We start from the raw sequence: 13036 nt of genomic DNA on the forward strand, positions 1-13036 counted from the left end.
CGGAGGTCAGACAATGGCATCCGTGTACTGCCCGTTATTTCTCACACCCATTTCATACAAAAACTGGATGAAATTCAGACAGGTCTTCATTTTATGGTGGGTTTTTTCGCTTGGCAATATGTGAAAATGGCTACAGATTATAATGGGTACTTGTTCTATATGCAAAACAAAACAGAACGACTACATGACAATTATATACATGAATGGGGCCTTATACGAAGCAGTCAATCTGATTACAGAAAAAAATGGCTGCATTGTCCTACAGCACGAAGATATCGACTTCTTAATAGAATCCAGTAGAATTGTGAATGCAGCTCTGGAAGTGACTAAACGTAATGTGCATTTTATTTACATATAAATGTTAAAAAAAAATAAAATATATATATATATATATATATATATATACATAAACCAAGAAGATCTATTACAAAAAAGGAGGCTGTAAATAGTACCCTCGTCTATCTATACTCTAAGGGAGGAAAGTCAAGGTTTCTAACAATGTGACCAATTAGAAATGTTCATACACATAAGTAGTAATCTTGCTGTGGGTCAACCATTATATATAAAATAAAGGTTCGTCCATATTTGACTGACCAGTTGCAGACTTTCTTTGAAGATTTTGTTCTGTCAACGCTTACATCAATTTTTAGCTAATAAATGGCAAAAGCTGTGAAAATTCACAGCACAAATTAATAAACTGTATATTTTAACTCTGACGCATCGGACAATTTTTGCTGCGGATTTTCTCAAGGTTTCTCCACCTGGAAAATCCTCTGGCTATCCCCGTCCCATGTGTACATATCCTAAAGGGTTTTATACAATAAAGATCTGATGGTGAAAGTGAAACATGGGGCTGGGTGTAGCATTTTAACAGAGGAGGATCTGCGTAATGCTCATCCGGGTTGCCTAGTGTGAACATTTAAAAAGCGCCTTTCTATGTAGAAAAGTTCCAGTTCTATGACAAAGACATGGAATAGCACAGGGGAAGAATTTGAGCGAAGGGCATTTTGCATAGTTGGATCCTCTGGGGATCCATTTTGTAGGTATCGGGATCAATTTAGAATAAGTTTACACATACTGAAAAAATCAGCTCCAGAAGTTTGACACAAATCCACAATAAATGCGCATGTGTGATGTAGATTTTTCTGCAGAATCATTGCAGATTTATCTCTTGCTATAGTAAAAGGCGTAAAATCTGTGGTGAAAATCCGCAACAGAAATTGACACGCTTTGAATAAAAATATCTGTATCACATGTCATTTTCCGTTACCAAAAAGTCTGCCTGGTACAGTAATCTGCAGAGGATTTTACTTATGCAAACTCCATCCTGTGGACTTAAAGAGGTTGTCCACTTTTTTTTAGGATAGGTCATCAAATTCTGATCGACTGGTGTCCGACACGCAGCATCCCCGCCAATCAGCTGTTATCGGCAGCTGGAAGCACTCACTTACCGAGCTGCTCCACCTACTTCTAGTGGCCATGGCTGGGTACTGCACATCCGCCTCCAATTTGAATCAGTAGGAGGCAGATGTGCAGTGCCCTGTGGCGGCTACTGCAAGTAGATGGAGCAACTCGACAAGTGAGGCTGCTACTACTGATAACAGCTGATGGGGTGGCGGACAACGGCCGATCAGACATTGATGATCTATCCTAACCAAAGTGGTGGACAACCTCTTAAATTTTAACTCCTAACAAAAGGCCCCTGTACACATTAGACTAATGTAGAGTGTAGATGATATCGACACACATTAAGCCGACACTTTAATGTGTATGGGGGCGCCATTCAACTGATGTCGACTGGATATGTACGATTTTGGACTGCCAATCGCTTTGTTCTCCAGGAGATAAGCTCAGAGAGGTTTGTTGGAAGATTTTTCATAGAGAATGTACGGGCGTTTGGCCAAACAAGCGATTCTGTATATGGGAGATGGCTGTCGGTCAAGCGATCGTCTGAAGCATCACTCGGCCGACAGCCATCTAATGTGTACAGCCAGATCATGAAGCTCACTCAATGCAACTTTTTTGGCCTTTGGAGTTTTAATTTTCTAAGTTGGCCTTGTGTGGCCGTCGTATTCTCCTCGAGGTTTTTCTTTACAAGAGTGGCATTTGATGACTTGAGGAGCTTACTGGCATCAGTGACAGCCACATGATTAACTGATTGTTCTACTGTTTGTCTGGCATCACCTACAGAAAAGTCCTGAATACTAAGGCTCCTTAAAGCTAAAGGTACTAAAGGGTTTTCTATCGGCCTCATAAATGTATCATCCCTCAAGTCTGCTTTCTTACAGCTGAATGTCGAGCTCCTTTCCGAGCTGTGTCGTCTCCTCTTCTGTTGCATAATACTTGTTCGGAGGGATTGTTTTTGTTTTAACAGCGCTGACTCACAGATCCAGGAAAGAGCCTCGGTCGGGTCTTGTGTCTGTAACCACTCTGCAGATTGGGGTTTGTGCTGGCTGCTAGTCCTGCGGGGCTGTCTGCTATTAACATCATTTTCCACTTCGGCATCAGGAAGCTCCAAGTTGTTGCGAGTGGTATTTACGCAATCTTGAGCGTGATCCACACTCCTACACTGCGCTTCAAATGGGGTATTAATCTTGCTTCCTTTGTCAGAATCCGCTAGCCCAAGGCGAGGGCACGCTTTACAGTCCCTACCGGATTCAGGGCTGGAATCTTTTGTCTTTTTCGCTCTGTAATTTAGAAAACAAGGCTTGTTCTTCTCACTGCTCATGTAATTCATTACGAGTTTAATAGGCTCACAAAACATCCGTCCTGTAGAGCAACAAAGCTGCCATACAGACATCACCATGACAAGAAACATTGTTTGCGGGGAGGGAATGCTATCATACTTCATCCTCAACATGCACGGATATACATATATACATGTTTAGTCACTTGGCTATGGAGAGGTTCGCAGTGTGCCGGCTAAATTCGTTACAGATGTTAAGGTCAATATTGCTTACGAGGATCGAGTTTCGAGTTTCAGTGGAGGCTGAATAAAATATTATAGCATAAATAGGGCTTTTTTAGGAATTCATCCCAAAGCACTTAATGATATTACTCAACAGCCAGTGCCATAATTTACATTGCGTATAGGAATGAAGAAGAAGCCTCTAGAGGCCTAGCCCATCAATCTAGGTTATCGAGAGAGTACGTCACATGCCAAACTCTTACATATCCTGAAAGAGGAGCCATGCAAATGAGTGGCGTCAAGACGTGATGGTGGGGGGAAAGCATGACGTCATCTGAGAACAGCTGTCCCCGTCTAGTTCCCTTTATAGGACACAATGCAGCTTAGCATCGATCCCGTGCAGATTTGCCTGGCAAGCGTTAACTATGGTAGGCCCAAATTCAGACATCACCGTCACCTCATGATATCGTCACCTCAGAGGAGAGCTTACATGTTCTTCAGGGCGGCTTGCTTCTTCAGTGCGGAGGAGACGATGTTGTTTATTTCACATTTTCTGTGATCAGCAAAATATTCGGACGTTCCGCTGGAAGACTCCGTCTGCAAAATTGAAAAAGACAATAAAAACGGTAATAAAATTAGACATCTCGTTGGAAGCAGACCCAGGAAATTCTATATGACAAGATGAAAGTTCAGCTCGCTGCGTCCAAGACTCACAGATGTTGCTTGTTGCATTGTTCAAAACTGCAGAAGGATGGCCGCTTTTCAGGCCAATCCTGGTAGGGGTGAGGTAATACGCAGGCCTGATGCAAAAATGTCATGTATGCTAAGGGGGAGTTTTTAAATGACCATTGTGTTGTAGATTACATGACTGGAGGGGCACATGGGGCAACAATTTGCAGAAATAAAAATGTACTGCACTTTTTGTAGTATCTGCTTAAATGCCTGAGTTTTGTTGCAGATTTTGCAGTGTGCTAATTTCACAGATTTGACCGTATAGACTACAAAGGGTTAAATCTACGATTTAAAACCCTTCAAATTCGGCACCATAAATTGAAAATTTATACAGCACCTCTATTTCCAGGTTTTTTTTTATCTGCAGCATTTGGATGAGATCTGTTAAAATCTCATCTGTTTCGCTGTGGAGTTTCCCCCAATATATTTACTCCATATGAACATACCCCAAAAAGCCCCATGAGCAAATAACGCTCAGATAACAGAAGAAACTTCAAATATCTGATTTATTTATTTTTTTTAATTGATAGAAATCCAGCTTCTAAAAATTCCAGACTTTATTTGAAAAAGCTTTGAGAAAGAAGGTCGGAAGGGCGTTTGAAATGCGTTGCTCAATGCATAGATCACATGACACTTGTTTCCATGGGTTTTTTTTTTATTTTTTCAAATAAAGTCTGAAATTTTTAGAAGCTGGATTTCTATTGTATTTTTCTGCATATAGCCGCACATATCCCTGTTTCTTCACCCCACGGGCCGTTTAGGTGAGCCGGGTTATTTCTACTTACGGTATATCACTGGCCCATTTCTTAGTCCTTCGTTTGCGTTACATGATGTGTTCTTTTCAACATTAATGGTTTAGCAAAAATTATCCAGTTTGGTAATTTGTAAAATCTTGTTAAAAGTGGTATTAAACTTTGATGGAATGACTATTACAATTTGGGAAAACATTAATTTTGTACCAGTGTGTCGTAGGCCCCAAAGTAGGGCCTCCACCTACAGTATCATAGGCCTTTATTAGTAGTGGTCTTCTCATTTGGATCAAAGGAACTTTTGGTCCCCCCATAGACTCCAGTGTCGATTGCAACCCCCCACACCCACTATACTTATGCACCTGTTCTGTACTAACTCTTTTCAGTCCAATTATAGTTTCTGAACGCCGACAAAAGTTTCCATTTTTATAATAGACACTGGTTACAACAGCCATTCTTACTATAATGTGTCCTATACACAGAATGTAAAATCAAATTTGTGGCTCACTCTTTCTATGCATCAGGACTTGCCTAGTTTAAAGGGGGTTGTCGTGGATTAGACGAAAGACTGCAGTCACTCCATATGCCGACAGGCTTGTGAATCCTCTCACCACACACAGCGCGTGCTGTCAGTATTCTCCAGTGCCAGCGGTGAGACCACGTGGTCACGTAACCGGACGTATGCGATAGGTTTACGTCTGGCCACATTCCGATTAAACTTGCGTGGCCTCACTTAATGCAAATTCATCTAAAAGGAATGTGGCCGTCCGTATGCATATTGCGGTCACATGAGCAAACAAAGGTGATCTTTTTTTCTTCTCCTGTAAAGTCGGTTATGTTGATTTTTATTTATTTTTTGATTAAAAGAGGTGTGACCTTCGTACATCCGCGTGTTAAGCATTTTACACACTTGAGTTTCCATTCAGCTTTGGCAACTGCGGAGTTAAACTATAAGGCTCACATTTGGATGAGCACGGTTTGTGGTTGTTGGCTATACTTCCTCCATGGACCGCAGGAGATTTCATTTTGTCCACGCTAAAGAAGGGCATTACTGGAGAGTGTTTGTTTAGTGTGAGCCGAAAAAATACTACGAACGAAGCATCTAATTTCACCCGGAGACAGACAGACACTGGCTACATCGCAGATTTCAGTGTTGCAATAGTTTTATTAGCTTGCTCCACTTACTTGTTTACTTCAAAGAAACACGAAAAAAGCTTCACGGTCTCTGGGGCGTGTGTTACACAGGGCCACAAGCTTGTACTTCGGGTTAGTTGCTTCATTTGGGCTACACAACATATATGGATTGCCCGTGGAGGACACAACACAGACACTACCGTTTGTCTTTGCTGTATGTACAGAATTAAAGCTTTAACCCCTTAACGACTGCCAATATGCCTTAACCCCTTTACCCCCAAGGGTGGTTTGCACGTTAATGACCGGGCCAATTTTTACAATTCTGACCACTGTCCCTTTATGAGGTTATAACTCTGGAATGCTTCAACGGATCCTGATGATTCTGACATTGTTCTCTCGTCGTGACATATTGTACTTCATGATAGTGGTAAAATTTATTTGATAATACCTGCGTTTATTTGTGAAAAAAAAGGAAATTTGGTGAAAATTTTGCAAATTTTGCAATTTTCCAACTTTGAATTTTTATGCCCTTAAATCACAGAGATATGTCACACAAAATACTTAATAAGTAACATTTCCCACATGTCTACTTTACATCAGCATAATTATGGAACCAACATTTTTTTTTTGGTTAGGGAGTTATAAGGGTTAAAAGTAGACCAGCAATTTCTCATTTTTACAACACCATTGTTTTTAGGGACTACATCACATTTGAAGTCACTTTGAGGGGTCTATATGATAGAAAATACCCAAGTGTGACACCATTCTAAAAACTGCACCCCTCAAGGTGCTCCAAACCACATTCAAGAAGTTTATTAAATCTTCAGGTGTTACACAGGAATTTTTGGAATGATTAAAAAAAAATGAACATTTAATTTTTTTTCAAATTTTTTTTACTTCAGCTCCAATTTGTTTTATTTTACCAAGGGTAACAGGGGAAATTGGACCCCAAAAGTTGTTATGCAATTTGTCCTGAGAACGCTGATACCCCATATGTGGGGGTAAACCACTGTTTGGGTGCATGGGAGAGCTCGGAAGGGAAGGAGTGCCGTTTGACTTTTCAATGCAAAATTGACTGGAATTGAGATGGGACGCCATGTCGCGTTTGGAGAGCCCCTGATGTGCCTAAACATTGAAACTCCCCACAAGTGACACCATTTTGGAAACTAGACCCCCTAAGGAACTTCTCTAGATGTGTGGTGAGCACTTTGACCCACCAAGTGCTTCACAGAAGTTTATAATGCAGAGCCGTAAAAATAAAAAATCATATTATTTCCCAAAAATTATATTTTCGCCCCCAGTTTTGTATTTTCCCAAGGGTAACAGGAGAAATTGGACCCCAAAAGTTGTTGTCCAATGTGTCCTGAGTACGCTGATACCCTATATGTGGGGGGAACCACCGTTTGGGCGCATGGCAGAGCTCGGAAGGGAAGGAGCGCCTTTTGGAATGCAGACTTAGATGGATTGGTCTGCAGGCGTTACGTTGCATTTGCAGAGCCCCTGATGTATCTAAACAGTAGAAACCCCCCACAAGTGACTCCATAATGGAAACTAGACCCCCCAGGGAACTTATCTAGATGTGTTGTGAGAACTTTGAACCCCCAAGTGTTTCACTACAGTTAACGCAGAGCCGTGAAAATAAAAACCCTTTTTTTCCACAAAAATTATATTTTAGCCCCCAGCTTTGCATTTTCCCAAGGGTAACACGAGAAATTGGACCCCAAAAGTTGTTGTCCAATGTGTCCTGAGTACGCTGATACCCCATATGTTGAGGTAAACCCCTGTTTGGGTGCACGGGAGAGCTCGGAAGGGAAGGAGCACTGTTTTACTTTTTCAACGCAGAATTGGCTGGAATTGAGATCGGACGCCATGTCGCGTTTGGAGAGCCCCTGATGTGCCTAAACAGTGGAAGCCCCCCAATTATAGCTGAAACCCTAATCCAAACACACCCCTAACCCTAATCCCAACGGTAACCCTAACCACACCTCTAACCCAGACACAGCCCTAACCCTAATCCCAACCGTAAATGTAATCCAAACCCTAACATTACAAACCTAACCGACCAAACAGCGACGCTGCAGCGATCGACATCGTTGTCGGTATCGCTGCAGCGTCGCTTAGTGTGACGGTACCTTAAGTCAATAGCGCCCCCAAGCGCAGAGGGTATTTGAGAACCTAGAGAACATGATCAGGGCCAGTTTTTCTAGTCCTCTGTCACATGATCACCATTATTCACCGAATAATGGCAAAAAAAAGTGAAGTCCGATTTAAAAATAATTTCTCTCTCCTCTGACATGATCTAACATGTAACAGGAGAGAGAAATTATGTCCCAGGACTTGGTACTGGCTACGCCATCTACTGGCCCTCCTCCTCATTTTAAAGTAAGATGGTGGGCGTACGCGCAGTGCGGCTCCCGGCAACAGCGGGGAGTTTTTCTACTGGTCCCTGACTTTTGATCACTGTGGCCACAGTGATCAAAAGCCAAGTATTTGTCATTTACCCAACCCCCCACCCCCCTAAGGCAGATTAATTTTTTTTCTTTTTTTCTTTTATAATTTTTTTTTGTTTGCCATTATTTAGGATTAGGGTTGGGCTTATGGCTAGGGATGGGTTTAGGGTTGGGCTTAAGGTTAAGGGTGGGCATAAGGTTGTGCATTAGGGTTAGGGTTCATGCCAAAGTAAAAATTCTAAAAAAATGAAACAAAAGATTACTATTGTTACATTAGGTCAAATAGTGTTAGATTAGGTTAGGCTTACTATTGTTAGATTTGGCTTGGTTTTTTGTTAGGCATTCGTACAAATAAAAACAATGGCCCACATAACGTTTACCGCAGAGCAAGCATTCATCCTGCTTTGCTCCGGTAGTGAAACTGAATCTGCTTATGAAGCAGACAGTGACGACTCCTCTTCTTCCATGGGATCCCACAGCCTGATGGAAGTATAAACAGTCGTCACTGCTAAAGCATCAGAGGCAGGTCCATGTTCCGCAGTCCCCCCTCCATTGTGGTGTTCCGACAATGCATTTTCCCCTCAAATTCCGAGCTTTTTTCAGCACCTCTGTAATAAAATTAGATGTCACCCATTTTAGCCCATTTGAATTTTTCCACATTTTTGTTATCCCACAAGTCCTAGAATGAATTGCCCACCAAACCACTTTATATGCCTTACAATGAATTTCCCTAAAACCCATATCTTTTCATTCCCGTTCATGGATCCCCACAAATGTCCCTGAAAGAAAATTTTGGGCCTTACCCTCAACATGGGTTTAGTAAAACAAATCCACTCTATGTTTTTATTGGGCAACAGAATTTGTCCACAGCACCCCTTTTATTTGCAGTTGTCATGTCCTGAGCCCACTATGAATCCCTAATGAGATTCCTTCATTTTAGTGATAGTTCCCAAGCCCTCTCCCCCCAAAAATGACCCTATGATCGCCTTAACAAATTGAGCCCCCTAATTTTTCTCCTAAAAGATTCATTTCTAAATTCCTATTCCCCAGAGCAAAGTGTTGTAGTCGACGAGTCCCTCATGATTTTCAAGGGCCGTCTCTCATTCCGCCATTTTATTCCTTCCAAGCGCGCCAAAAACAGGTGTAAAAGTATTCAAAATGTGCATGAGCACAACCGGGTACACGTGCAACTTTCTAACTTATGAAGGTAGGGACCGCCAAATTATCCCACCAAACTGCCTCCAGACAATTGGCATCCTGAGTAAAATTGTCTAGAATCTAATGATGCCATTTCTTCACCAATGGTACGACTTATACACAGACAATTACTACAAAAACTAGTGCAATAAAACTTGAGGTGTGTTCCTCAGAACGTACAAAAAAGATGAATAAAAGTGACAGTGAAAAAAAGGCAAATTGTGTTTATTCAAACTTGTATTGCATCAACTGCATAAAAAATGGTGGAATAAAACGACTCGCCACCTTCCTAGATAAATACTTTAGAAGGTAAAATTGACAAATAGGACAATTATGGGGCTTTATGTTGCTCCTGAACCACACGGGCTCTGCAATTATGACAATCTATTCCAAATAGAGCCAAATTTGTGTTCCAAAACTAAAATTATGCCCCTTCTGTTTAAAGCTCTGCCCTTTGTCCAAACAGAACTTTTTGAAAGTGGGTAACAAATTGTGAGGTCCACTTTTGGGGGTGTCCCTTGCAAAAGTGAGAAATTTGGGGCTGAAGAAAGATTTTTGTGAAAAAAAAGAACTTTTTCAAAGTGACGACTTAATGTTATCAACTTCTGTATAGCACCTGTGGTTTCAAAATACTCACTATACCTCTGGATAAAATCCTTGAGGGATGCAGTTTCCAAAATGGGGTCAGTTTTGGGGGGCTACTGCTGTTAAGGCAACATAAGGACTTTGCAAATGCCGTCATCTCTTTCAGCCAAATTTGTGTTCCAAAATTCAAATACTGCTCCTTCCGCTCCGAGCCCTGCCGTCTGACCAAACAGAACTTTTTCACTACATGTGGGGCATTGCCACGCTCATAAAAAAGTGGGTAACAAACTGTGGGGTCCCTTTTTGGTGTTATCTCTTGCAAAAGTGAGAAATTTGGGGCTAAATCAAAATTTTAGAGGCAACCTTTACATTTATTTTTTTTTTTCATTCCACTTTGCATTAATTCCTGTGTAGCACTTTGAAGGTTCAAAACATTTCCTGAGAACAGTTTTGAAGTATTTGAAGGGTGCATTTTTTATTTAAAGGGTATCACTTTTGGGGAGTTCCCAATATATAGGTCCCTTAAAGTCCACTGAAATCTGAATAGGTCCCTAAAAAAAAAAAATCGGTTTTGTAAATTTGCCGACAAAAAGAGAAATTGCTGCTAAAGGTTTTAACCCCTTTAACATCCTACCCCCAAAAAATGACGTTTCAAAAATTGTGCTAATGTAAAGTAGACATGTGGGAAATGTTATTAACTATTTTGTGTGGTATAGCTATCTAATTTCTGGGCATAAAAATGTAAAAGTTTGAAAATTGAAACATTTTCTAAATTTTTTTGGTCAAATTTTCGATATTTTCATAAATCAACGCTAATCATATCGAACAAAATTTGTCACTAACAGGAATTACAATATGTCACAAAAAACGACAGAGATCCGTTCAAGCGTTCCAGAGTTATTACCACACAAAGTGACAGTGGTCAGACTTAAAAAAATTCGGCCTGGTCATTAAAATTGGCTCGGTCACTAAGGGGTTAAGACCATAAGTCTTGGCTCAATATGAAATTTACAGTTGTTGTACAGGAAATAACATATTGATGACCAACCTAAAGGTCATCAATACCTTAGTCATCAATATCCGATCATTAGTATTGAATCAGTGGGGTCCTATGTGTGACGCCCCCATAGATCTGCTGGCAGAGGGCGAATGTACAGTGTATGAGGCAGAACAGATCCATAGTGTTTACTAGCAGATCCCAGCTACTGCACTTCAGTTTCCATTCACTTGAATTGGAGCAGATCTGCAGTACCTGGCAGCAGCAATACACAGTGTACAGAGCCACGCCGCTCCAGCTCCATAGACTGTTTAAATAAGGCCGCTGGAGGAGCAAATAGCAGCTGATGGTGGGGGTGCTGGGTGTTGGACCCCCAAAGACCTGATATTAATGACCTATCCATAGAATAGGTCATCAATATGTTACTCTTAGTCAATAGTATTAAAGGGAATCCGTCAGCAGCATTTCACACCCCAAACTATTTATATCCACATGTAGCTCTTTCAACAAGTACAGTACCTTTCCATGGCCAGTCCTTTCCTGATCTAGTACTGAAACCTCTGCCACTCCAACTCTATTCCTCATCCATTTTCTCCTGCTTGAATGAAAGCCTCTATGCTGTGTGACTTCAGGCAAAGTAGCTGTCAGTCAAATAGAAGGAGGTGGTGCTGGGCAGGGAATAGAGCTGGAGTGACAGAGGCTTAAGATCGACCATAGTCCTTCAGCCTCATTTACATATCAATTCAAATGCTGATTTATCAGTAATGGAGGAACAGACTGACCATGTAAAGGTATTGTTGCACTTGTGGTTGAAATGTGCATATGAATAGTTTAGGAGGGTGGGGGATGAAATCCTGCTGACAGATTCCCTTTAATACACACTAGAGTATGTTCTCTCATGCAAAAGACTTGGGCAGATTATGCTAATGACCGTCGGCTTAAACTCTGTCTTTGAGTAGAGTGCCATTTGAGTGAGATCCGTTTCTCTCGGATGAGATAATCGCAGCACGGGTGTGGAGAAGATGGAGAACATAATTTCTCCATCTTCTTCATTGTCTCTGTTAGCGTACATTGGACTGCACTCGGATAACATCTGAGAGCAGTCGGATGTTTCACACACACGCACATGCCCAGACTTGTATGGATGAGTGTGATCCGACTATCGGAACCACTCACAGAATGCCGCGATTATTTTCTCATGCTGAGTCAGCAACATTCGGCCAAGTGCTCTCCGATAAAACATCAGATTGCACTCGGCTGTGTGTTACACCACTGTGATTGAGCCCTAACAGTGGTATTATACTTCTCCTTTATGTAGGCTGTGCCCTAGCCAGCCAGCCTAAAGCTAGCAGACATGAGATAACTGGCGACCATATATCAAATGTTAATGGTACTTGCACAGGTAGATGGTTTGTGGCTGATGTTCTACAGTGTATCTGGAGCAAAATCTTCCACAAATTAAATGCAAAATTTGTCAACAATCTGCCATTAATCTCTTATCCAATTAGCCAATTCAACACTACTGTGTATTTTCTGCAAGCAAAACCACTAAAAGTACCGTCACACTCAGCAACTTTGCAAAGAGAACAACAATCCGTGACGTTGCAGCGTCCTGGATAGCGATCTCGTTCTGTTTGACACGCAGCAGCGATCTGCTGTGCCATCGCTGGTCGGAGCTAGAAGGCCAGAACTTTATTTCGTCGCCAGGTCGGCGTGTATCGTCATGTTTGACATCAAAAGCAACGACGCCAGCAACGAGCATAGGGCCCCTAGATGTATGTCGGATCGGTACACTCCGGCTGTTTGACATGGAGCTAACAACCAGCGAGAACGATAAGTGAGTCGCCGTTACGTCACTGGATCGCTCCTGCATCGTTCTGGAGCTGCTGTGTTTGACGTCTCTACAGCGACCTAAACAGCGACGCTCCAGCGATCTAGTTTAGGTCGGCTCGTTGTCTATATCGCTGCAGCGTCGCTGAGTGAGACGGTACCTTAACAATACGCAGAGTACTTTTGCGTTAAAGATGACCATACACATTAGACAGAAGATCGGGTAATAGTTGAAAAGCCATTGAACAATCTGATGAACCATCATTACACCAAAGCAGCCAAACACATTAGTGAACAATCACCATCTCAGTTGTTCAAATTGGCCGATGCGTGTACAGTGACTCCATGTGACAGGTAATAGATCTTCCCCAGGAACATCAGAGGACATTCTTTAATGGAAAGGTGGATGTTGAACTATCATTTATGATATATCAGATGATAACGGTCTGTCAAA

At 41.7% G+C, this 13036-nt stretch overlaps 1 protein-coding gene across 1 annotated transcript in view; it reads right to left on the reverse strand.

Annotated features, from left to right (window-relative positions):
- Window positions 1–1566: 1566 nt before the first annotated feature.
- Window positions 1567–13036, reverse strand: part of SLX4IP (SLX4 interacting protein) — a 197831-nt gene continuing 186361 nt past the window's right edge. Inside the window, exons 7-8 of the mRNA XM_069767899.1 lie at window positions 3399–3505; window positions 1567–2687 (exon numbers count right to left, since the gene is read on the reverse strand). Coding sequence (XP_069624000.1) covers window positions 2009–2687; window positions 3399–3505 — 786 coding nt within the window. The 3' untranslated portion in view covers window positions 1567–2008. The remainder of the gene's footprint in view (window positions 2688–3398; window positions 3506–13036) is intronic.

Source organism: Ranitomeya imitator, chromosome 5 (assembly GCF_032444005.1).
Source record: "Ranitomeya imitator isolate aRanImi1 chromosome 5, aRanImi1.pri, whole genome shotgun sequence".
NCBI lineage: Eukaryota > Metazoa > Chordata > Amphibia > Anura > Dendrobatidae > Ranitomeya > Ranitomeya imitator.